The 27,327-nt window shown below is 40.1% G+C and overlaps 1 protein-coding gene across 3 annotated transcripts in view; it reads right to left on the bottom strand.

The window, feature by feature from the left end:
* The window catches only part of TM9SF4 (transmembrane 9 superfamily member 4), a 53,783-nt gene extending 28,888 nt beyond the window's left edge, over positions 1-24,895 (bottom strand). Inside the window, exons 1-2 of one of the 3 annotated variants that reach the window (XM_036924728.2) lie at positions 24,701-24,895; positions 4-117 (exon numbers count right to left, since the gene is read on the bottom strand). In XM_036924728.2, coding sequence (XP_036780623.2) covers positions 4-117; positions 24,701-24,715 — 129 coding nt within the window. In that variant the 5' untranslated portion in view covers positions 24,716-24,895. Of the gene's footprint in view, positions 1-3; positions 118-11,612; positions 11,760-23,743; positions 23,763-24,700 lie in introns of those variants that run through there. The other 2 variants (XM_057502880.1, XM_036924729.2) reach the window with 2 other exon arrangements.
* Positions 24,896-27,327: the final 2,432 nt, after the last annotated feature.

The following is a 27,327-nucleotide window of genomic DNA, read 5'->3' as shown; positions in this document are numbered from 1 at the left end:
TACCTTGATTTCTACAGGGTCGTTCTGGTGGAAGTTGATTGGCGCGACCCCAGGGACATAGAAGGCGCTTGTGTCACACGTGAGACAGAGAAGCAGCAGGGACCATGGCAACCAGTCCTGCTTGGAAGAGGAGAGGCCGCAGCTGGGTGGGGGGAAGAAGTGCACATCCCTTGGGGCAGATCCAGCCATCCCATTTTCATGTCTGCTTTAGCTGACTCAGTCTCATTCCCGCTCTGAGAAACCTGAGGCCCTTCCAAATGTCCCCAAGAGTGCTACAAGGCACCAATTCTGCACTTCCCAAAATGAGTCACGAAACGAGTGAAGTCATTAAAATCGGGGCAAAAGGGAAGACTGTGTCTCCCTACCCTGGATCAATGTTCTTTTAACCATTTTACCATGTGTCACTCTCCTGTGTAACAGGCAGGACACAACACTCTACAATGTTCCGCTGAGTCCCATTTCTCTAACCAGCAACAGGCTCCCACTGTCAGTAAGCTCTGACATTACCATACGCTGTCCTATAAGCCTCCTCCAAGACTACTGACCTCATCACCTCCTGTTCTCGCTACACTGGCCTTCTTGTTGTCTCTGGAGAGCACAGCCTTCTCTACCCTATCACCTTTACTGTTCCCACAGATACTTGCAGGCTCATCTCGTTCCTTATTTCATCCAGGGCTTTCTCAGATGTCACTACCTCAGAGAAGCCTTCATCGACTACCCTACCTAAAGAGCATCCTCAGAGCTCCTGTTACCCATTCTCTACCCCCTTACTCCAGTTCACTTCTCCTCATGGGCTTATCTATTTGACAAGTGTATGTATTTATTTGTGTATTATCTGTCCCCCTCCACTCAAATGTAGTCTCTGCAGGAGCAAGGATTGGGTCCCCAGTGCCTGGCACAGAGTAGGCTCTCAGTGAATAATCTACATGCAGGATGGTCACCTAGGAACCCAAGGTAAGAAAGATCAATTACTAGCCTCAAGAAATGCACTCCATCAAAGCATTTATTTTCTTTCATTGGTAACATGCTTCACCCCCTCAAGGAACTAGAAGAGCTTCCTGACTCTCTCAGCCTGGTTTGAACAAGGAACTTTTCTACCACCTCGACCACTAATTCAATCATGCTTCTGCAGCTGCCTTCTTTCTCTACCCTTTATTGCTGTGGCATTTCAGACCCTCATCTCCTCCCACTGGACACAGGCCACAGACTCCTGATCACTTTGCCTCTGAAGCCCCCTATTCTTCAAGTTATCCCCCACCTCCAACACACTCATGATTCTTTTTGAGGGAATTAGAATCACTCAGGAGGCTTGCCAAAAATGTTGGCTCATGTGCATTTTTACCAGAGGCACAAGTTGAGAAAACATGGCTTTAAAAGTTTGAGGTTCTGAGCTAAAGGCCCTTTGGCTGACACAAAGCTTGGTCAAAGTCTGAAAAGCAATAAATTCACAGGATGCTTTCCCCCTGATTTGTTGTGAAGGTTTATAAGTATCTGCCAGCTAATGTTCATGATGAAATGAAACAAGAATTTGGTCCCAATAAAAAGAGTGAAAAATGGCTAAGACGGCTGTACTGTATTTGGTAATCAGAAAGTCATAGAATCAGGGATGAGAGCAGGATCTTTAAAAAAAATTATAAGACTGGAAGGTAGAAAATTGCCTCATGGGGTAGGATTCTATATAGGAAGACAGTATTCCCCCCCATCCTTTATTTTTTAAACTTTTTAAATAAACTTAGATTTATGAAGATACTATGAGAGTTCCTATACACTCTTCAGCTAGTTTCCTCTAATGTTAATATCCTACATAGCCATGGGTGAGTAAGGCTTTTAAAAAATAACTAGCTTAATTTTGCACAGCAAAGGACACCATCAATAGAACAAAAAGGCATCTTCTAGTATGGAAGAATATATTAGTAAATGATTTAATTGATAAGGGGTTAACATCCAAAATATATAAAGAACTCACATGCCTCAACACTCAAAAAACAAATAACCTGATTAAAAAATGGGCAGAGGATGTGAACAGACACTTCTCCAAAGAAGAAATATGGAAGGCCAAAAGGCACATGAAAAGATGCTACACATCGCTAATCATCAGGGAAATGCAAATTGAAACCACAATGAGATATCACCTCACACCAGTTAGGATGGCCAACATCCAAAAGACAAGAAATAACAAATGCTGGTGAGGATGTGGAGAAAGGGGTACTTTACTACACTCTTGGTGAGAATGTAAATTAGTTCAACCATTAGGGAAAGCAATATGGAAGTTCCTCAAAAAACTAAAAATAGAAGTATCATTTGACCCATTAATTCCACTCCTAGAAATTTACCTGAAGAAAACAAGATCCCTGATTCAAAAAGACACATACACCCATACGTTTATCGCTGCACTATTTACAATAGCCAAGATATGGAAGCAACCTAAGTGTCCATCAACAGATGAATGGATAAAGATGTGGTACACATTCACAATGGAATATTTTTCAGTCATAAAAAAGAACTCTTCCCATTTGCAACAACATGGATGGATCTAGAGGGTATTACATGCTCAGTAAAATAAGCGAGGCAGAGAAAGACAAATACCAAATGATTTCACTCATTTGTGTAATATAAAAACAAAGCAAAACTGAAGGAACAAAATAGCAGCCGACTCACAGACACTGAGAAGGAACTAGTGGTCACCAAAGGGAGAGGTTGGGGATGGTGGGGGGTGGGGAGGAGGAAGGGGATTAAGGGGCACTATAATTCACAATCACAATATAGGTAGGTCACAGGGAAGGCAGTACAGCAGAGAGAAGGCAATTAATGACTCTATAACACCTTACTATGTTGATAGTGACCACAATGCGAGGAGGGGGTGAGGATAACATGGGTGAATGTTGAAACCATTGTGTTATTTATGCATAACCATCATATTGTCTATCAATAATACTTTGATTAAAAAATTAGCTTTAAAAGTAACATACAGTAAATAATTCAAGAAGTACTAGTGAGAATACCATGAAAAATAAATCTTCCTCCCATTTCAGCTCCCCATAGACAACTGCTATCACCAGTTCTTCAAAAATTTCTCTTGAGACATCCTATGATGCATAAAGAGAAGGGTTTGGTAGTATGAGTTTACCTTGATTATAGCAACAATTCTTTCTTTTTGTCACAGAAAACCTACCAGTGTGGGCTGGTGTCAGCATCTGATTTCCTCTTGATCAGAGGATTTTTTCTACCTGATAGTCATCCTGGCCTTCCTTCTTTGGAACCCTTTGCTATGCTCACTGGTCAGTCCTTATAATGTGAGTGCTTTGTGTGAGAGAAATAAACCCTATCCTCTTTTCCCCTCTAATTCCTCTTTGTACTTGAATTCCAGTTAACTAAAATGCAAGGAAGATAAATCCTGTATTACTGGCATTAACTGCCATTCAAAAGTTGTTTAAAAAAACCTAAAACCACCCAAATCTGAATTTTTTGGAAAATGATGCAAAAAACAGACAATCCTCACAAAAAGATACTGTCAACAAACCACAAATCAATTTAACTTAAAAGAGCAACATATGAAAAATGGTAAAGAAAATTTCATAATATGCTAGAATCTTTAAGTAAATTGGCAACCAAAAGCAATTCAGAAGTTCAGTTTGAATTAATGACTACATCAAGAATACCTTGTCAGTGTTTTGGTATTCTCATGTGGCTGGAGGGATTATAAACCAGAACATGTCTGTGGGACAATTAGGCATGCTGTATCAAAAGCCCCCCAAAAGTGCATATTCCTTGATCTTGCAATTCTACTTCCAGACGTGTTAAGAAAAATATGTCAAATATGCCAGAATGTACATAAAAGCATGTTCACTGCAGTATTATTTAAAATAGAGAAATACTTGTTACTTATAACAGTAAAATGTCCAGTATCAGTGTAATGAATTAAATTATGGTGTATCCATTTATCTATTTATGTAGTCATTAAATATGATATATATATTTCTTGAGTGGGAATGTTCAAGCTTTAGATTTAAGTAGAAAAAGCAGTGGACAGAACACTGCACAGCAGGATTTCCCCCTTTTTAAAGAAAGTTATCTTTGAGAAAATGTTTAGGAGTCACCATGGGTTATCTGAGTGATAGACTTTTATCCTTTTATTGTTTATCTGTGTTTAATAATTTTTATTAGGGGCTATATATAGTATTTATACCCCTTAATAAAAATAATCAGGCAAAAGAAAACATCACTGTTCTGAATACCCAGGTTGAGTAATTCTAGATTGGTGTTGAAGGACCTCTACCTGCCGGCTCCAAGACACCTTTCCATCAGTACCTTTTCTTTCTAAGGTTTCAGGAAGACCCCGAGATTGTCCCTGCCTTTGGAGTGCAGACTCATTTAGGTGAGGTTGCCTTCAAGCCCTTGCTCAGGTTATTTCTGACACTTGCCCTCACCTTATTCAGGTCCTACCTACCATTGGAGGTATAACTGAAATGTTTCTTCCTTCCAGAACCCCAGATCCCCAACAAAGGGAATTATTCTTTCTTCTTTCCTTCCTTCCTTCCTTTTCAAAACACTTTGTACATATCTCTATGATGACACTAGAGGCAAGAGAATGGCAACTATCCAATACCCAAATGAATTTTCATACTTACACATGTTCAAAGGTTGCTCCTTAAGTTATTTGACAAATATTTTAATTTGTACTTGTTTAAGGTCTTTTTATAGCATTTTTCAAGTTGAATTATGGCTAAGTACCTCCCATCTGTCCACCTGTACTAATCACTTATCTAGCTTTATTGATGGGGGTTCTCAATAAATCCTTATCAAACAAATAAGCAGCAACAAATCTGTGATCCATAAAAATATAAAATTAGAGCCAAGATGGCGGCGTGAGAAGGGCAGCAGAAATCTCCTCCCCAAACCATATATATTTTTGAAAATACAACAAATACAACTATTCCTAAAAGAGAGACCAGTGGATACAGTACAACAGCCAGGCTACATCTACATCTGCGAGAACTCAGCATAGCATGAACGGGGTAAGATACAAGCTGTGGCCAGGCAGGAACCAAGCACTCTCCCCACCCCAGCTCCCCAGCAGGAGGAAAGGAGTCAGAGTGCGGAGGGAGAGCGAGCCCAGGACTGCTAATTAACCAGCTCTAATAATCCGCACTGGGAGTGCAGACACACATTGCATGGTGTACTGGATATTAGAGAAATGGAAAAGCAAAATTTGCAAGCGGGTCCCCACAACCGGCTCCCCTGGGACAAAAGAAAAGCGAGTGCTTTTTGAAAATCTTAAAGGGACAAGGGCCTCACAGCTGGAAGGAAGCGTCCCAGCACACTCAGCCCGCAGGCTGGGAATCCTGAGGAAATTCAGGTGCCCCAGTCCCCTGGGAGGGAACGCAGACCTGAAGCCCCTCATGACGATAAGCAGCCTGCCAGTCATTCCCCCGGCCGGCGCAGACCCCGAAACAGCAGCCCAATAGCCAGAGAGGGGCGGCGGCAGAGCTGCCAGGGAGCAGCCACACCCCCAGCGCGCCTGCCACTCCCCGCAGGGCTCTGGGCTGCCCTGACGGCGACTCTGCCCACAGCAGCATAGGGGATTAATCCGGCCGGAGGCTGCTCCAGGAGTGTGGGTAACCGACACAGGCAGCGGAGAAGGGCAAGGCAACGAGCAAACAGGAAAGGACTTTGTTCTCCCAGCTGACACACATGGTACATGCCTACAGCTACCTCTATCACCATGAAAGGGCACAAGAATTTGGTCCAGTCCAGAATTACCCAGACAACCCCCGAGAGAGGGCCTAGGGAGATAGATTTAGCCAATCTTCCTGAAAAAGAATTAAAAAATAAAGGTCATAACCATGTTGATGGACCTGCAGAGAAATATGCAAGAGCTAAAGAAGCAAGTATGGAGGAAGAATACAGAAATAAAACAATCTCTGGAAGGACTTAAGAGCAGACTGGAAGTGGTGCAAGAGGCCATTAATGGAATAGAAATCAGAGAACAGGAATACAGAGAAGCTGAGGCAGAGAGAGATAAAAGGATCTCCAGGAATGAAAGAATATGAAGAGAACTGTGTGACCAACCCAAACAGAACAATATTCACATTATAGGAGTACCAGAAGAAGAAGAGAGAGAAAAAAGGGGTAGAAAGTGTCTTTGAAGAAACAATTGCTGAAAACTTCCCCAAACTGGGGGAGGAAATAGTCTCTCAGACCATGGAAGCCCACAGAACTCCCAACACAAGGGACCCAAGGAAGACAACACCAAGACATATAATAATTAAAATGGCAAAGATCAAAGACAAGGACAGAGTATTAAAGGCAGTTCGAGAGAGAAAAAAGCTCACCTACAAAGGAAAACCCATCAGGCTATCATCAGACTTCTCAACAGAAATCTTACAGGCCAGAAGAGAATGGCAGGATATATTTAATACAATGAAACAGAAGGGCCTTGAACCAAGAATACTATATCCAGCAAGATTATCATTTAAATCTGAAGGAGGGATTAAACAATTCCCAGACAAGCAAAAGTTGAGGGAATTTGCTTCCCACAAACCACCTCTACAGGGTATTTTAAAGGGACTGCTCTAGATGGAAGCACTCCTAAGGCTAAACAGATGTTAATAGAGAAAATAAAATCACACCAAAGAAAGCAGACCAACCAAATACTAACTAAAGGCAAAAAATACAAAAGCAGTCAAAGGAAACACAAAAGAGTACAGAATAAAATACTTAACATACAAAGAATGGAGGAGAAGGAATAAGAAGGGAGAGAAATAAAGAATCATCAGACTGTGTTTATAATAGCTTAATAAGAGAGTTAAGTTAGACGGCTAGATAGTAAAGAAGCTACCCTTGAACCTTTGGTAACCACGAATCTAAAGCCTGCAATGGCAATAAGTACATATCTTTCAATAAGCACCCTAAATGTAAATGGACTGAACGCACCAATCAAAAGACACAGAGTAATAGAATGGATAAAAAAGCAAGACCCATCTATATGCTGCTTACAAGAGACTCACCTCAAACCAAAAGACATACACAGACTAAAAGTCAAGGGATGGAAAAAGATATTTCATGCAAACAATAGGGAGAAAAAAGCAGGTGTTGCAGTACTTGTATCAGACAAAATGGACTTCAAAACAAAGAAAGTAACAAGAGATAAAGAAGGACATTACATAATGATAAAGGGGTCAGTCCAATAAGAGGACATAACCATTATATATAGGCACCCAATACAGGAGCACCAACATGTGAAACAAATACTAACAGAATTAAAGGAGGAAACAGAATGCAAAGCATTTGTCTAGGAGACTTCAACACACCACTCACTCCAAAGGACAAATCCACCAGACAGAAAATAAGTAAGGACACAGAGGCACTGAACACACTAGAACAAATGGACTTAACAGACATCTACAGAACTCTACACCCAAAAGCAGCAGGATACACATTCTTCTCAAGTGCACATGGAACATTTTCCAGAATAGACCACATAGGGTATTATGCTCAGTGAAATAAGCCAGGCGGAGAAAGACAAGTATCAAATGATTTCACTCATCTGTGGAGTATAAGAACAAAGAAAAAACTGAAGGAGCAAAACAGCAGCAGACTCACAGAACCCAAGAATGGACTAACAGTTACCAAAGGGAAAGGGACTGTGGAGGATGGGTGGGAAGGGAGGGATAAGGGGAGGGGCGGGGAAGAAAGGGGAGGGGCATTACGATTAGCCTGTATAATGTGTGGTGGGGGCACAGGGAGGGCTGTGCAACACAGAGAAGACAAGTAGTGATTCTACAGCATCTTACTACGCTGATGGACAGTGACTGCAATGGGGTATATGGGGTGAACTTGGTGATGGGGGGAGTTTAGTAAACATAATATTCTTCATGTAATTGTAGATTAATGATACCAAATACATACATACATACATATATATATATATATATATATATATATATATATATATATATAAAATCATCCACTCACAAAAGGTTGAATACTATGGTTCTTAGTATTTGCTCTATTCCCTTGAGAACATGTTTCTTAAAAAAATTCTCAAATTTAAGTTCTTGACTCATCTTTCTACCTGTTCAAGGACCTAGTTTGAGAATCTCTGAGATCATCTACTGCCCCTACACCCTATCTGTACATCTAGGATAGTGGATCTCAACCTTGATACATATTAGAATAATCTGGGGAGTAAATGGGCTAAATTTCCAATCAATAGTTATAGAGTGGCTGAATGAATAAAAAAACAAGATCCAGCAATATGCTGTCTACAAGAGATGCACTTTAGATCTAAAGACACACACAGGCTGAAAGTGAAGATGTAGAAAATGAAATTCCATGTAAATAGTTACCAAAAGATGGGTATCTATATCAGATGAAAGTTACTTTCAGTCAGAAACTGAGTCTAGAAACAAAGTTATCATATAATGACAAAAGGGTCAATTCAACAAGATACTTGTGTAATTATAAATATATATGCACTCAACGTCAGAGCATCTAAGTATATAATGCAAATGTTAACAAATCTGAAGGGAAAAAATGCAGCAATACAGTAACAGTAGAGGACTTCAAGATCATGCTTACAATAATGTATACAAAACCCAGACAGAAAATCAATAAACAGCTGATTTGGACCACACTACATACCAAATGGACCTAACAGATACATAAGAACCTTCCACCCAACAGCAGAATACATATTCTTCTCAGGTGCACATGAAACATTCTCCAGGACAGACCACATGTCAGGTCACAAAACAAGTCTTAAACTCAGTTATATTGAAATCACTCCATGTATCTTTTGTGACTGCAATGGAATGAAATCAATAACAACAAATAATGGGAAAATCTGCAAATACTTAAAACTTAGACAACACATTCTCAAACAACCACTGAGTCAAAGAGAAAATCAAACGGGAATTCAAAAAGTATGTCAGACAAAAGAAAATGAAAATACAACATGCTGAAATTCATGGAATGCAACAAAAGTTGTACTAAGAGGGAAGTTAACACTGATAAAAACCTACATTCGAAAAAAAAAAGAGAAAGATCTCAAACAACCCTTCAAGGAATTAGGAAAAGAACAAACTAAGCCTCAAGTTAGCTGAATGCAAGAAACAAGAAAGATTAGAGAAGAAATAAATAAGAGAATTAAAAAAAAATAGAAGAAACAATCAACAGAACTGAGTTTTTTTTTTGAGAAGATAAATTGACAAACCCTTAGAAATATGAAGAAAAAGAGAGAAGACCTAAATAAATAAAATCAGGAATTAAAAAGGAGACATTATGACAGATGCCTCAGAAATAAAAGAGATCATAAGAGACTGTTATGGACAATAATACATCAACAAATTGGGTAACTTAGAAGAATGGATAAATTCCTAGAAACATACACCTAACCAAAATGGAATCAAGAAAAAACAGTGTGGGGAAAATGAAGTTCCTATGGCCAGGAGCCTACCTGACTCTAAACTACTTAATGATGTAATTGGCCTACTGCTAGGCTAATGCTTCCACACTCATAGGCAGTAAGCTACTGAGTCACTTATTTAAAAAGCTCTGCCCAGTGCTTGGGTGGAGGCAGAGCCAGAGGTGCATTATGGATCTGCAGACTGCTGGATGCAAATGTGATTCTAGTGCTTGACTACCACCATGAGAATAAAGCCAGGTATAAGTCTTTTTACCCCAAGAACTTTCTGTCATCATTTCTAGGACTCACTAAATTCACAGTGAACTTTCTTGGCTGAAACCCTCAGGCAAGACAAATAGAAAGCTTAACCAGACCAATAAAGAGATTGAATCAGTTATCAAAAACCTCCCAACAAAGGAAAAAATTCAGGTACAGATGGCTTCACAGGTGAATTCTACCAAATATTCAAAGACGAATTAATACCACGCCCTCTTAAACTCTTCAAAAAATAGAAGAGGGAACACCCAAACTGAGTTTATGAGGATAACATCATCCTGATACCAAAATCAGACAAAGAAAGCAAAAGAAAACTACAGGCCAATATTCTTGATGGGCATAGATGCAAAAATTCTCAATAAAGTACTAACAAACCAAGTTTAACAACACATTAAAAGAAGCTTACACCAAGATCAAGTAGGATTTATTCCTGGGATGCAAGGATGGTTCAACACACACAAAGCAACACACACATTAACAAAATAAAGGGAAAAACCCACATGATCATTTTAATAGACACAATAAAAGCATTTGACAAAGTTCAACATCCTTTCATAATTCAAATCTCAACAGAATAGGTATAAAAGGAACTTACCTGAACACAATAAAGGCCATATATGAAAAGCCTATAATTAATATTATTCTTTGCTAATCAAAAATATATGTGTTCTGAATTTCTCCCCTTTGAAGCTAGACACCAGACCTTTCAGCCTTACCTGATATGTGATTTGAAGCCAGGGCAGAGGATTACAATCTCCTGTGGTTACTAAGCCAAATAAATCTAAGAAGTTACTCCAATCTATCTTTTGAAACAGAATCTTCCAACCTGAGCAGAGACAGTGCCCTGGGGAACTCAAGCATTCCCTGAGGAGCTTAGACTGAAGAGTAATGAAAAGCAAATCTTGAAAGACTTCAGTATGCTTTTGTTCCAAAGTCTCAAACCAATGGAACAAGCAAACACACACAAAAAACAAACAAAAAGACACAATGAGGATATTATGTAATACTCACCCTGGTGGAAAGCAACACTAAAAAGCAGTAAGAAGCCAGAGAGTCACCAAGCACCTACAAAATAAGTACAAGGCACTGTGGCACACAGTCACTTCCTTCCATTTATCAGGTCTGTATTTTACAAACACTGATGAATCATTCTTACAGCCACCTGGGGATTTTTCTCACCATTTTGCAGATGACTGCCAGTTAACCTGAGACCCAGATTAAATAACTTGCCCAGGGTCAGAATGTAGAGGAGCAGGTATGCTCTTTTCAGGCAGGTGAATTGTATTAAAAGGTAAACATGTAATGATGATACTGGTAACAATAGCAGTTAACATTTAGTGAATGCTGATTATGTGCCAGTCAGTTCTAGGTTCTTTTCATATAATAACCCAATTAATCTTCACAACAAATCCTAGAATCCACAAAGACTCTAATTATTCTCATTTCACAGATGAAGAAACTGAGATTCAGAGAGGTGAAATAACACTGGCTGGGTGAGGATTTATACCCAGGCAGTCTGATCCCAAAACCCATGCTCTAACCAGTATAGAAATTATTTATCGAGCACTCAAGTATCAGGCACTGTGATGGCCTCATGAATGCACACCCACTGGGAGCTTTCAGCTAGTTAGGGGACAGACACAAGACATCAGCCAATCACCATAGCAGGTCCCAGATGCTAACAAGGGTGTGTTATCTCATTCAACTGGTTATGAGGCTAAGGAGCAGCCACATACCCAGTCTTGGTGGAGAAGGTGCAGATCTAAGAACTCAAGTCTACTCAAAGGCCTGAAAGGAAAGGAGAGGAAAGGGAGAAGTATTCCAGAAAGACCAAACACAGGCAACAAGGCCTGGGGGCAACCATAAGGAGTTCTTGGCAGGTACAGCAGTAGGCTGGTGCTTCTCAAACTTTGATGTGCATATAGATCACCTGGAGGCCTTGTTAAAATGCAGGTCTGATTCGGCAGGTCTGGGTTGGAACCTGAGATTTTGCATTTCTCCCAGGTGATGATGACATTTCTAGTTCATGGACCATCCCTTGAATAGAAAGCATGAATAGGTCTGTGTATACAGGAGGCTGGAAAACAGGTAAGGGACATGTCACACAAAAGCCATATTGCCCTCAATGCAGTGGCGAGATGCTGAAAAACTGGGATAAATCATACCCGCAGTTTTAAAGATTACTCTGGCTACCATGTGTGTGCGTGTTTTAGGACAGGGTGTGTGCATGTGCAGCACAGTTCTGCTATATGGACCTGGTAATGCCCAGTCTTAGATTTGACACCTAATAAGAATAAATGATATCACCTATAAATTCTTGGTCAGATGTGAAGAGAAGCAGTAACCCAGTGGGGAAACAGGTGTTAGGCAGCTGCACATATGAGACTCCTAGATTCAACCCCCAGAGTTTCTTCTTCAGTAGGTCTGGAGCAGGGCCTGAGAATTTGCATTTCTAGCAAGTTCTCAGGAGTTGCTGATACTGCTGGTCTGGTCATGGGGTCACACTTTGGGACCCACTGGTGTAGCAGAAAAAGCACAGGCTTTGGGGGCCATACAGACATGAAATCAAATCCCAGACCCACCACTTCCTAGCTGTGTGACTTTGGGGAAGTTAATTATTCAACTCTTTGAGTCTTCGGTTTCTTATCTGTAAAACAGGAAAATAATACTATAACTCATGGCAGGGTGGTGGAGTGGTGATGGTGTTAAGGATTAAATAAAGTGCATAAAGCACCTAGCACATAGTAGGTGCTTGATGTAAGAGTGGCATTGTTCTGGGTTGCACTGGCAGGCAGTACACTGCAAGGAGGGAGATGTAAGCTCAATCTAAAGAACCTTCCAAGAGAGCTATCCAGCCAAGGAAAAGGCTATCACCATGAGCAAATCAAACAGAATCAGGGGACCACAGAAGGCAGTCAAAGATGACATCCCTGCCCCAGCAAGGGTGAACCAGAAACCTTATGACCTCCTTGGAACCTCAAGAAACTCAAGAAATAAATGATTTCCTTAAAAATATGGGACATTCCATCAATGCAAGCAATCTAAAGGTAGACCAAAACAAGACAAAATTCTACCCAGAGTTGGGTTTCATAAAGACATTTTTTTGAAGAACCTCAGGGGTCAAGTAACCCAGTTTAGAGATGGGAAGTAACACCTACCATCATATAGCAAGTTATTTGCAGAGTGAAGAAAGCCAAGATGCATCAAACCTGGCAGAGATGAGTGATCAGAAGTGTGACACAATAGCGGGAGCCATGCTCAGGAACAATTCGAGGTCACGATTAGACGTGCAAAGAGAAAAACTGTGCTACAACAGAGGAACTGCTTTTTGTGTCCCTTTATCCTCCAATTCTTGTCCTCTCCTATTTTTTGTTTCTTTGTCCATTCCTCAATTCAATGCTTTCTACTAATAAAAAATCCATTGTAATCAGTTTGGTGTTTATCCTTTACTTCAAGACTATCTTGAGCAGAAGAATAATGAAGGCAGATTAGTTCTACTAAATATTAAAATACAGAGCTACCCAAACTATTTGGTACTGGAAAAGACAGAGAAGACTTTTAAGCATACAAGTTGAAACAGAATAAGTATTGGAAGAAAACAGATATACTTTTAATCAACCTTGACATGGAAAGTGTTCTAAGAATGAAACAAAATCCAGAAGCTATGAAGAAAAAGGAAATATAGGAAGAAGGAATGAAAAAACTATACACCATGGAGAAAAAGACAATTTAGGTAAAAATATTTACTACACACCTGACAAAGAACTAATTTCTTCAATATACCAAGAGCTCTAACAAACCAATGAAGGATAGATAACCCTAAAGAATATGAATGGGCAGTTAAAAAAACAAAAAAAGTTCAAAAAGTCAAACACAAAAAGATGTTCAACATCATTCATAATGTAAAAATACAAATCAATGACATCTAGTTTTTACCTGTCAGATTGCAAAGCTTTGAAATCTGAATATACTAAATATAGGTAAACTGGTAGTCTTTGGAAAGGGCAATTTAGCGATATTTACTTAAATAGGAAGAAGAACTATTACTGAAGGACTGGCAACATAAGTTATTAAGTAGAAAAAAGTAAGATGCACAAATGTATAGCATAATTTCATTTGTCTAAATAGATTTTTTAAAAGCATGTACAAAAGCCAAAGACAAGAAAAAGAAACACAAGTATCTCTCATGAACACACACAGAAAAATCCTTAACAAAATATTAGCAAATCAAATACAGCAACATATAAAAAAGTTTATACGTCAGGACAAAGTAAAATTTATTGCAGAATGCAAGGGTAGCTTAATACCTGAAAATCAACTAATGGCATATACCATACAAACAAAAAGAACAAAAACCATACAATCATCACAAAAGACGCAGAAAAAGCACTTGACGAAATCCAACACATTCGTGATGAAAACACTCAACAAACTAGGAATAAAAAGGAACTTCCTCAATCAGATAAAGGGCAGCTATGAAAAACCCACAGCCAACATCACAGCTAATGGCGAAAGGCTGAATGCTTGCTTCCTCCTAAGATGAGGAACAAAGCACAGATACCCACTATCTGTATTTGCTATTTATATCAAACATTTTGCCATAAATGCAAATAGCATGCACTAAAGTAAATAGTTAATCAAAAGCATCCAGAAGGAAAAGAAGTAAAAGTGCTTTTATTTGAAGATTACATATCTTGTATTAGAAAACCCTAAGGAATCCACAAAACTACTAGAATTAATAAACAACTCAAGCAAGGTCACAGCTACAAGATCAATATATAAAAATGAATTACACTTCTACATACTACGGACAAACCATTCAAAAATAAAATTAGTAGTTCCATTTACAACAGCTTCAAAAAGAATACAATATTTAGGAATAATTTTTAAAAGGATTTTTATACTGAAAATTACAAAACATTGCTGAGAGGAATGAAAGAAGAGCTAAATAATTGGAGAGACATTCTATGTTCATGGATTGAAAGACTCAATATTGTTAGGATGACAATTCTCCCAAACTGATTTATAGATTTAATGCAATCTCTATTAAAATCCCAGCAGGCTTTTTTGTAGAAACTGATCAGTTGACCCTAAAATTTATATGGAAACACAAGGGACCCAGAACATCCAACAACTTTAAAGAAAACAAAATTGGAGGGCTATACTACCCAGTTTCTAAGCTCATTATAAAGCTACAGTAATCAAGATAGTGTGGTAAGGAAAAGCATAAGGACCAATGGAACAGAATTAAAAGTCCAGAAATAAATCTTTACATTTACAGGAAATTGATTTTCAACAAAGTTGCTAAGGCAGTTCAAAAGGGGAAAGGATAGTCTTTTCAACAAATGGTGCTTGGACAACTGGGTGGTTATTTGCAAATGGACCTCACTCCATACACAAAAATTAGTGAATCAATGAATTAACTGAAATAAGATTAATTGAAATAGATCACAGACCTAATCACAGACCTAAGTAGAAAAGCTAAAACTTCTAGAAGAAAAGTTAGGAGAAAAATCTTTGTAAGCTTGGGTTAAGCAAAGATGTCTTAGATACAACACCAAAAGCAATCTATATTTAAAAATTTGATAAATTGGATTTCATCACAATTTAAAACTTTCACACTTCAAAAGATATCATTAAGAAAATGAAAGACATGGACCTAGATGGCATCATGTTAAGTGAAATTAAGAAAAAGACAAATACCATATGGTTTCACTTATACATGGAATCTAAAAAACAAATGAACAAACAGAAACATTCATAAATACAAACAACAAACTAATGGCTGCCAGAGGAGAGCTGGGTAGGAGGATGGGCAAAATAGGTAGAAGGGATTAAGAAGGACAAACTTCCAGTTATAAAATAAATAAGGCACAGGGATATAAAGTACAGCATAAGGAATAAGGTCAATACTGTAATAACTTTGTATGGTGACAGATGGTAACTATACTTATCATGGTGAGCATTTCATGTTTATAAATATCAAAATTACTATGTATACTACTGAAATCAATATAATATTGTATGTCAACATACTGCAATTAAGAAATTACCTAATTATAAAAATGAAAAAGACAGGTCACAGACTTGGAGAAACATCTTTGTATGTGATAGAGGAATTATATCTAAAATATATAAAGAACTCTTACAACTTAGTAAGGCAAACAACCCAATTAAAAATGGGCAAAAGATCTGTGTAAACATTTCACCAAAGAAGACATATGAATGGCTAATAAGCACACGAGATGTTCAGTATCATCTGTCATTAGGGAAATGAAAAACAAAACCACAATGAGGTGTCACCATATACCAGCTAGAATGGCTAACCTCAGAAACACAGGAAAAGTGGAAGAAAATGGAACTCTCATATATTGGGGGAATGTAAAATGGTACAGCCACTTTGGGAAATTTGGCAGTATCTTTAAAGAGTTAAACATAAACTTACACACTACTCAACAATTCCAATCCTAGGCATTTACCCAAAAGAAAAGGATATATACGTCCATACAAAGTACAAATACAAATTTGTACATGAATGTTCCTACCAGCTTTGATCACAATAGTCCATGACTGTAAATAATCCAAACACCCATCAATAGGTGAATGTATAAACAATGCAATATAGCCACACAGTGGAATACTATTAAGCAATAAAAAGGAATGAATTACGAACTTATAACACAGATGAACCTCAAAACATTATGCTAAATAAAAGAAGCCATATGTAAAAGTGTGTAAATCATATGATTCCACTTTATGTGACATGCCCAGAAAAGGTGATTCCACTTTATGTGACATGACCAGAAAAGGCAAATCTATAGAGACAGAGAGTGGATCAGTGGTTGGCTGGTGTGGGAGCAGGGACTGACTCCAAGTGTCAATCTCTTGACAGTAGAGGAACTTGTTGGGGTGATAGAATGTTCTAAAACTTTGTGTCACTGTGATGATGGTCACATTAGTCCATACACTTACTAAAAATCATTGAGCTGCACACTTAAAATGGGTAATTTTATGGTGTTAAATGATAACCTTCATAATCGTGAAGGAAGAAAATAAGCTAAGGGAGTTTGGCAATATGATGGTAATTGCTGAAGCTAGGCAATGGATTATGGAGGGTCATTACACTATTTATTCTACGTTTGTGTACACTGGAGATTTTTTATAATAAAAAGTTTTTAAAACTAAGACAGTTTATGTGTATAAAAACGTTTTGGAGAAATAATTTTTGAGAAATTAAAGGCTATTTACCTCTGACAAACAGATGGGGGGTAGCCAAGTGCCTTTCTCTTAATTTACAGCTTTTTTATATTAACTTTTTTCCCTGTACACAGATCACCCATATTTAAAATAAATACATTTACATTTTAAGATGAAGGAAATGGGTTGCCTCTGAAAACACTGGGGCAAGCTCCCCTGAAGGTACAGAAAATGGGAGCTATAAAGTAGGAACAATGCAGAGGGGATTCTGATGCAGTTGTATGCGTAACCAGACCAGATCAGCAACTCTTAACCTCAGGAAGGGTGTTGCAAACCCATATGAGAATCTTATAAAAGCTACTAAGCCTGCTCCTCCCAAAAAAAGAATTGCTCCAAAACACATCTGATTTTTGATTCCAGAAGGATCAGGAACTAGAAGTTCGTGGGCCCCTGATAAGACCCCTGTATTGGATACCATTCCAGTTTTTCATGATTCTTTGACTTTTATTAACTCTGCAGCCCAGACAGCCTGAGAGAGGACGCTTGACCCAAAGTTCAAATCTGTAAGGAAGTTAGGGAGTAAGTAGTAAAGTACTTGCTTCTTGGGAAATTCCTTTGTATCTTCCTTTCCTTTTTAAATGATCACCATAGGAATCCCATGTTAGGGTCAGTATGAAAAGTCAATTAAGTATTTAACAAACATCTTTTGCATGTTCAGAGCCATGAATGTAGTGGAAGTCCTAAGAGATGTAAACCAGTCAGCCCATTCAATGTTATTTTACTTTATTTACTTGGTTTCCAAGTCACAAGACAGCAAAGGTAGCATGTCAAGGAAAAAGTCATGGCAATCTAGAAGCCCTCTGCGCTGTAATCTAATACCTCATCACTGGCAAAGACAGGGGTGACCTGGAAAATTATAAAGCTCAAGAGACCTAAGAATCTAGGCCTTTCCTGTCTATTTTATTCTTGGGGGCTGGGCAAGCAGAAAAATCTCTCCCGAACAGCCCAGTGAAGGACTGCTAGGACTAAAAAGTATCATTCACCCCCACCCTCTCCAATTTGCCCCACACAGTGTGAAAGGTATGTACAATTAACTTCTTCCAAAGAAAATAGGAAGTTTCCCCTGAGAAGTGAAAATTAGTTCATTCACTCACATTGCTATGTTGTCAGAAGTTAACCTTTTATTTCTGGAGCCCTCTGCCTTGCAGCCTCCTTTCCCATAAATAGCACCACCTGGCAATACAGTCTGGCCAAAATGAACAGTTTTTCTGGTTCCTGTTCTGTGCCTTTCCTGATGTAAAAACAGCACCTTCCTTAACAGTAAACTGAATTTTTTTTTTCCTTCTCAAAGATACAGTCACTATTTTAAGATCACTCAGTAACTGCTTCCCAGATTAAGAAGTGAGGGAAGGCTTTGGGGAACAGTTTGCCAACAGTTAACTGAAATCAATTACCCAACCAGTTAAAGCTCCCTAAGAATTCAACCACATATGCAGGACAGCTAATGACGGCTAAAGACCACTTACCAAGCAGGCCCCAGAGAGCTAAAGAACCCACAGAGCAAAAAACAGCCAAATTAGCCACAACAGACTGAAAATGTAGCCTTATTTCAGAGCCCATAGAGAAGCTGTTGAGCAGAGATTACATAAAGACTTAAAACTGCTCTTCAGGAGTAGGGAAAAACCCACAGCAGGCTATGGAAGTCCATGAGAAACTAACAACCCTCACCAAGCAACCACCACCCAGACCTAAACACTGAGGCCAGAAAGTGCATAAAAATAAAATGTAGGTAATGCACTAATCTTCCCTCTCCCCCTTGGGTATTTATAAAAGAGCTTAGTGCAAGCAATAGGCTTAGATGGTTCGCCTCTGGAAAACTTCAAACCTCAGAGCAGAAAAGTTACAGAGACCTCTCTGTGCTAGGCACTCTCATCTCATATTTCATTTAATCATCACAGCAATCTTGTGAGGAGAGTATCATCCTCATTTTAAAAGAAAATGACACTGATTCAGTATGGGATTCTGAAGAAGTTCTGGAGACGAATGATGCTGATGGTTGCACAACGATGTGAATGTATTTACTATCACTTAAATGTCTACTTAAAATAGTTAAAATGATAAATTTTAAATTATGTAAATTTTACCACCCCCTGCCCCATTTTTTTTTAAAGGTAACAGGTTTACAAAAGCAAATAGTTCTGAAGTCATAAAATCAGTGTGTCAGATTCTAGCCTAGATCCTTAGACCAAGCCTGAATTTCTTCATCTGTAAAATCAACTTTTGTAAGGATTAGATAGAATAATGAATGGGCATATGGTTTATTAACTTAAATGTATCATGAGTAGAAATTTTTCCAGTCAAGTAATACAGGGGATTACCACAAACCTTTAATAGCTTTTGAATCAGAATGTTAGGGTAGGAAAACTTTATATAAAGACCATCACATTTAGGGGTTGCAAATCCAACCACCTAGAGAAGCCATGCAAGTGGTGTAAAAGCCTGCTCAGGAGTAGGACAAAAGGGACTCTAGGAGAAAGTGAAGAACTGAGCCCTACATGGGGAATGCTCCTGATGGGGAATTTGGGCCCAGAAAGAGAAAATACAAACCTAGAATTCTTAAAAAGTGAAACCTCCCTATCATTAAATGTTGGCAACTAACTCAAAATTTTTAAAGTCCTGAGCCAGCTCCTCCCCACCCCAAGAAAATGAAATCCATGCAAAGATGTGGTCCACTGACTGCCAATTTGTACCATCTGATATACTTCAAGTAGGAACCAAGGACCAGATGTTAAGTGACTTGCCAGGGCACCCAAATTCCTTTCTAGAATGGCTTAAGAATTCATTTCCAACTTGTGATTTGACTTTGATTTGTAAGAACTGCTAGCAGCATTTAGAACACCCTCTGGATAAAAAACCCTGGGATTTCAAACCCGGGAAGTCTGTCAGTTTAATGCTCAGGCATAGGTGAGAAATCATGTTAGGAAGGCAGAGAAGGAAGCAATGAAGAGGAATGAGATGGAACTGAGAAGTTCTGGGTGTCCTCAGCCTTGCTTCATTTGGGAAACACTAATGTCAGCAAATGGTTCAGGGATCAAAGCAGGTTTGGGGGTGGTACGTGGTTCCTATCATTTGTCTGTGGCCAGATGGCCCTGCTCATCCCAGTCCTTCCCACCTTCCTGCCAGTGTCCAGAGGTCAAAACTCAATCTTCTCCAAAATTCTTCAACCTGCTTCTTTGACACTGAGATCAAAGGAGAACTTTTGTCCAAGTTGTAAAAGAGAAACCAAGAGGCAACTTAATGCTGTCTCTGCCTCCCCTCTACTTCCTGAGGATAAAGGACACTCCTTTAAAGGGACTCCATAGAGAAACATATCTGAACCAAGGCCTGGTGTCGGCACCTCAGCCCCAAGGACACAGTGGCTCCTGCACATATGTGCCAGGTGGGGCAACTTGAGAGACAGGACAGCCCACACAACAAACAGATGGCAGCCTGGGAGGACCACAGAGACTATGATCATGGAAAAAAAAAAATCAATTTGATTTTATAGGCATATTCACAAAAGGTCACCTTAAATTCAAGTATTCTAAACCACAGAATTTTCAACCTGGAATTTAAAAATCATCAAGTCCAAGATCTTAATTTCACATATGACCTATGTGGAAACAGACCAATAAAGCCAAAGTAATTTGTCACAGGTCACAAGGTGGAACAATGGCAATACTGGGACTAAGCCCAGGCTGCTGACTCCTGCTTCCAGTGCTCCTTCTGCAATAGGTTGTTGCCTACCTACACAAGACCCAAGGAGACAGTGACTTTCCACACAGAGGACTGGTAGCAGAGTCCAGGCCTCCTGACTCCTGTTCCAGGATTCTACCATCCAGATTCCACCACTAAAAACAGTTCCCATGCTTCTGACTGGGGCAGAGGGTACTGGCTAACACTGCCTCCATCTGCTAAAAGGAACCCTGAGATCATTCAGTCCATTCCCCTGCCTCTGGACTAGATCAAACCCAACTAACCTCAAAACAGTGTGAAATGACCCAGCAATTCCACTCGTAGGTGTATACCCAAGAAAACTGAAAACACATTCACACAAGAACTTGCACACAAACGTTCATAGCAACATTATCCACAAAAGCCAAAAAGTGGAAACAATCCTAGTTGTCTATCAACAGATGAAAAGGGTAAAAAAAGTGATCTATCCATATGATGGAATATTATTTGACCACAAAAAGGAATAAAACACTGATATATGCTACAACATGCATGAACTTTGAAAACATTATTATGCTATGTAAAAAAGCCAGAAGCAAAACACCACATATTGTATGATTACATTTATATGAAATGTCCAAAATGAAAACAGACTGAAAACAAATTAGTGGTTGCAAGGGACTGGGGAGAGTGGGAAGTAACTGCTAATGAGTTTCTTTTTGGGGTGATGAAAATGTTCTGGAAGCAAACAGCGGTACAGGTTGCACAACTTTGTGAATGTACTGAAAACCACTGAACTGTATACTTTAAAAGGGTGAATTTTATGGTACATGAATTATATCCAATAAAAAAAGGAAAAAGATAAAACCCAAGCAGTATGAACAATGATGTATGTGGGACAAGTACACAGAATTTTATTCTCCAAATGGAGGTTTCTAGGTTCTTGAGATGCCTACAAATGTACAACGGGCATTTCCCAAGTTCCATGAAAATAATATTCCCCAAAGCATATTCCACATGCTCAGTACTTTCATAGGGAAATGAGTCTGCCTCTCACCTCAGATACAGACCAAGTCCCTATCCTGCAACTTTATAAAATCATCTAAATCCAGAGTAGGTGGAAAGCAGGAGAAGTAGGGAGAACTTCAGTTTACACCAGCTATCTACTTCAATGGTGAGGGAAGTCTTGAACACCCACTGTGTTCAGGAACACCCACTGTGCTAACACAGACCTGGGAGGTGGCAGCCCAACCCTTGAAGATAGAAGAGCCATTTACTAAGAAAAGGGAGGGAGGGACAGAAAAGCCCATAAAATACCACTTGAAACTTGCACCCACAACCTTAACTCTCAAGACAAAAAAACAAACCCAAAACCCACTCTGTTCCCACGGTCACTGAATCCACTAGTTTAGTTCCTTTTTGGCTGTACAACTTGCCACAGAAACCTATATACCCTAAAGCAGATCCACACGCATTCATCCCCAATAATTGTGAAATAGTCTATATGTATGAGGGCGTGGGGACTGCTCTGACTTATGGGTAATAAAATGCCTAACACAGACCAAACTCAGGTCAATCTGTCCCCACTTTGCCTGTTATATATGTCCCCCTGCAATAAACTTGCTTCCATACCTTTTCACTACTGCATCATACATGAAGTTTCTCATGTGCACACTTTAAACTGGCCTCTATGGGTCACTGTGTATGTGATAGCCTCAGTTTCTTGAAATCAGTTACTGTATTCACCATGAAAGCACAAGACAATACCTGCAGGTGACATGAAAAACACTAAATCACTATGCTTTCCACTGTGCTTACAATAAAATCCAAACTCCTTTCCACAGCTTCTCTGCAGATTGAGAACAAGCTGACTCCCCTAATGTAAGGTTCTGGAGAGGGTGGGAAGAGGAAGCACCCTAATAGTACAGTCTATTTCAAAATGCAACCCACAGACTATAAACTGTAGACATAATCCACCGCAATTACAGGCGTGCTTCTAGAAACACAGCTGCTCCTGCCTCTCCCCAGTTTCATCTTGTATCATTCCCTCCCACCTCCACCCTTCACCATGCTTCAGCCCCTCCAGCCTTCTGTGTTCCTCACACATAACAAGCTCTTTCCCACCTTGGTCCTTTACACTTGCCATTTCCTTTACCTGGAACACTCTTTGCATTGCTGGAGTTTTTTGGTCAGGTCTCAACTCATGTTACCTCCTCCGACCACTTAATCCAAAGTAGTTCCATCCCCTCTTTTCCCATTCACTATCACTTAACCTTTGCTATCTTCACAGTATTTACCACTACCTCATATTATCTTGTTCATGTATTTGTTTACTCGCTCACTGCCTTTCTCCTCAGACTAGAGAAATTCTACAAGGGTAGGAACCTTGACGCTCTAATTCACAATTACATCCCTAGATCTTGGCACAGAGCAGGCACTCAGACATCTGTTGATTAAATAAATGTGACCAGATATATTGTAAACATTGCTAGATTACCCCTTAAAAACCTCCAGACAGAGCAGGAATCTCCAAGCGTAATGTTATAAATACTTTTTTACTGAACCGTTTCCCTATGGTAGGAGAGGTGTGACTTTTCCTGTGAAGCTCTTATGCAATCCTTGTTCTGAATGTGATCCAGAAAAAATGGGTTTCAACATACCACATTTGGGATTTATCCCACTTATGTTTCAGACTGAAGTCTGAGACCACAGAAACCAGGCAAGGCTATGAAATCTCTTACCTGATCTCTGAGGTTGTAAATAAGGACCCCCTCATTAAACAAAAAAGATAAGTTATCAATTGGTTAACAGAAGTAGGGAAATTTGGATCAGCTAATAACCTACCCTTGTTTGAAGACAACCAAAGAATTTAAACAAGAATCTTCTTTTGTTAAAGTCAAAAGTCACTTCCTTTTCTTTGTGTCTTCCTCTGCATTCACTCCCAGGCTGAAATTTTCTGCCAAGGAATACAGGATGACCTAGAAATCCCTGTGGACTACGTGACTTCAGTTTTGGTTCTGGTCTCTTGACACCTAGCAGAATGTGAGCTGAGTTTCTGGAAGAAAGGCCAGTCCATCACAGATCTACTCCCAGGGTTCTGTATTAGATGTCAGCACGTTCCGACCCACTTTTCATGCACAGCTTTTTTACCTTATTCACACACAGACTTCATCCTAAAGAGCACCATCCTAATGAGTCTTCATCCCTAATGAGCTGTGTGGCCCTGTACAGGCAGGCATAGGAAGAGAGGGCAGCCAGGCGGGGCTAGTACAGCATTTTGCCAAACAAGATCACCTCCACCATAATCACTTAAGTGCTTATAAAAGTGCAGATTCCTAGGTAGGAATATCCTAGCTCTACTGAATTAGACTCTTTGGGAGTGGGGCTTAAGAAACTGCATTTTTAACATGCCTCCCACGCACACCCCGGGAGTCTTATGCACACTAAAATTTGAGAACCAGTGGGATAAAAGCTCCTCATGAAAGGCAGGAAGTTAGACTGAGACAAGACAGGAGAAATGGTTAAGGCAGATCTGGGAATGGAAGACGGGGCTGGGGGTGGGGGCGGTGTTTAAAGGCGTGCTCCGGGGCAGGGGCAGTCAAGACAAGTGCGCGGTAGGAATAGGTGAGGGTGAAGGTGAGGACGGGCCTGTGAAGGGGCCTGGTCTGCGAGGCTGGTCAGGTCGCATCCGCGGACAGGTCAGTAGAGTGCGGAGGCGGAGAGAGCAGGGTTTGTACGTGAGAGGGAGGAGCGAGGGTGGGAATAACAGGGAGGCTCTTAGAAGGGGTCGGGGCTGGGAAGTGAAAACTGCAAAGTGGGGTCACAAAGGCCGGAGACCAAAGCAGAAACAGGAACCGGGAAGGCGGTCGCCGGGACCTTTCCTCCGACCCAGTGCCTCTCCCAAAACTCCGGGCCTTGACAAGCCTGAGTGCGGGGCTAAAAGCGGGGAGAGGAAGTATGGAGGAGACAAGCCCAGACGGGGACGTCCTTCAGGCCTGAGTTAGGGGTCCCGGAGGTGGCTCGGGCCAGACGTGGGACGCGAGAAGTTTCTGGGGTCCCCCGGAGGGCCCCGCTCCTGCTCCGGCTCCCTGAGTCTCCTTCACTCACCATCGCCGCCGCCATCTTGGGTCCACGTGTCGCCGTGATGACGCCAGCGGAAGTGGTGTTTCCCCGGTTACGGAGTTAAACTCCGCGGGCTGCTGTTGGCTTCATTCGCTCCTGTAGTTGCGGTCAGCGGAGGGGCAAAGAAGATTTAGCTTCTGATCAGTAGTCTGGCCTAGATAGTCAGGTCACTCATTAGGTGAAACGAGAGGATGGTGTAACTATAGGAGCCATATTAGCTCCTGGCAGAGACCGCGCCTCCTCCTTTCCCCACTGTATTTTGGGTAATGGGGCTGTGCGTAAACGCGCTAGTTCTCTTCGTGCCATCTTTACTATTGGCAGGAAGACCCGTTGCCAGGGTTACCTGAGGCCTTGATTTGGGTAAACTGATTGGTACCACTGCTCCCTTAGCAGACCATCTTGGAGAATAATTTGCAATTATATATTTAATTATTTGCTTGACTATACTATATCCTCTACAACAGATTAATCCCTATAAAGGTAGGATCCTTTTATTTAACCTCCCTCTGCCTTGTTCGCATCTGAAAAATGGGGTGAGCATTAATATACCTTAAATGGCTTATGAAGATCCAATATATAATGTTACATGGTATATTCAATAAATAATTGTTATACATGTTTATGTATATCCTTCGGGCATACGGTAGGTGCCCAAGACTATTTATTAAATGAATGAATTAAAAGCAGTGTATTTATGGAAGGAGATATCTTTGAATGTGAACTTCACCATATGCTAGCTAGCTAAGTGTCTGACTCGAGGCAAGTCACTCAACTCCTAAGCCTCAGTTTCCAATATCTGGAAAAGTGGACTCAGAGTTATGGTGTTCAAATCGAGAGACTTGAAAGTTCATTTTGTCCATGTATCATGGTGAAATGGATACAGTACCTGTGCTATCTGTAACTGTTTCAAAAAGTTCATAATAATGATTAATAATAATAACCACTTACTGAGCATTTATTGTTTGAAGCAACATTTGGCATTATGCTAAAACCAATCATAAGACTCTCGTCTAATTCTACCTCTTGTCAGGGGGCAGTTGAACTCTGATCCTCACCTATGAACACCACCGTAGTGAATTGTCAGGGAAGATGGCTGCCAACCAGCCCTCCTGTCTTTGCATGGGCATGCTGTTTCTCCTATCATGACATGGACTCTCTCTTGCCTGTGAATCTGGCTGGTCATGTCACTTGCTTTGACCAATGGCATGTAGTACAAATGACTCAGCCAGTTCTGGGTCTAAGGCTTAAGAAGCTTGGCAGCTTCCACCATCATGGGTCTAAAGAAGTCCAGGAAACCTGCTGGAGAGCCACATGGGTACAGAGAGAGGCCCAGCCAACTCCTCAAGACATTCTAGAAACTCCAGCTGAGGACTAGACATGTGAATAAGTCATCTTGGACATTCCAACCCCACCTGAACTGCCAGCTGAATGCAACATGCATAATCTCACATAATCTCATCTAGAGCAGAAAAACTGCCCAGCTGAGCCCAGTTGTTTTAGGTTTGGGAGTGGAGTCTAATGCAGCAATAGGTAATTGAAACACACACCCCTGAACGCTTGTGACCAACACAACCATCCTCAGAAGTAGAAGAACAGATATGACCCTCAAGGGGGAGGAAGCTTGAAAAAGCTAGTAAGCCATAGATTCCAAACCTGCAACCAGTTCTGTCATTTGAATCCTAGGTGTTTCCCATCGTTTCTGTATGGGGAGGAGGGATGAATGATAAGGAACAAAGCTCCACAAATGACATTATTCTTCAGTATTTCTATTTTCCCCAAAGTGTTTTCATATCCCAATCCCCTTTGGTAACATTTGCCAAGACCCTGGAGCTAGACCACCTGAGTTCAGACCCCATCTCCACCACCCACTAACTCCATAATATGGGCAAGTTCTTTTTTTTCCTAAAATTTTTATATTGTAGTGAAATACACATCACATAAAATTTACCATTTTTATCACTTTTAAGTGTACAATTCAGTGGTATCAAGTACATTCCCACTATTGTGAAATCACCACCGACATTTATCTCCTGAATCTTTTTATCATCCCAAACTGAAACTCTGTACCCATTAAACACTAACTTCCCATTATACTTTTCCTCAACCCCTGGCTCTACTTTCTGTCTCTATGAACTTGCCTGTTCTAGATGCCTCATATAAGTGGAATTATGCAATATTTGTCCTTTTATGTCTGACTTATTTCACTTAGCATAGTGTTTTCGAGTTTAATGTATGTTGTAGCATGTATCAGAATTTTCATTCCTTTTTAAGGCATTTGACTTGTTTCCACCTTTGGGCTATTGTGAATAATGCTGCTATGAATGTGGGTGTACAAATATCTGTTCAAGACCCTACTTTTAGTTATTTTGGATGTCCACCCAGGAGTGGAATTGCTGTATCATTTGCTAATTCTATGTTTTAACTTTTTGAGGAACTGCCATTTTCCTTATTTCCACATTTTCTACAGCTGCTGCACTATTTTACATTCCCACCAGCAATACACAAGGATTCCAGTTTCTCCACATCCTCACCAGCACTGCTGCTTTGTTGTTTTTAATAGTAACCATCCTAATGGGTGTGAAGATGGGCAAGTTTCTTAACCTCTCTAAACC

This window comes from Manis pentadactyla, chromosome 5, assembly GCF_030020395.1.
Source record: "Manis pentadactyla isolate mManPen7 chromosome 5, mManPen7.hap1, whole genome shotgun sequence".
Taxonomy (NCBI): domain Eukaryota; kingdom Metazoa; phylum Chordata; class Mammalia; order Pholidota; family Manidae; genus Manis; species Manis pentadactyla.
This window is presented reverse-complemented; position numbering and strand designations above follow the sequence as displayed.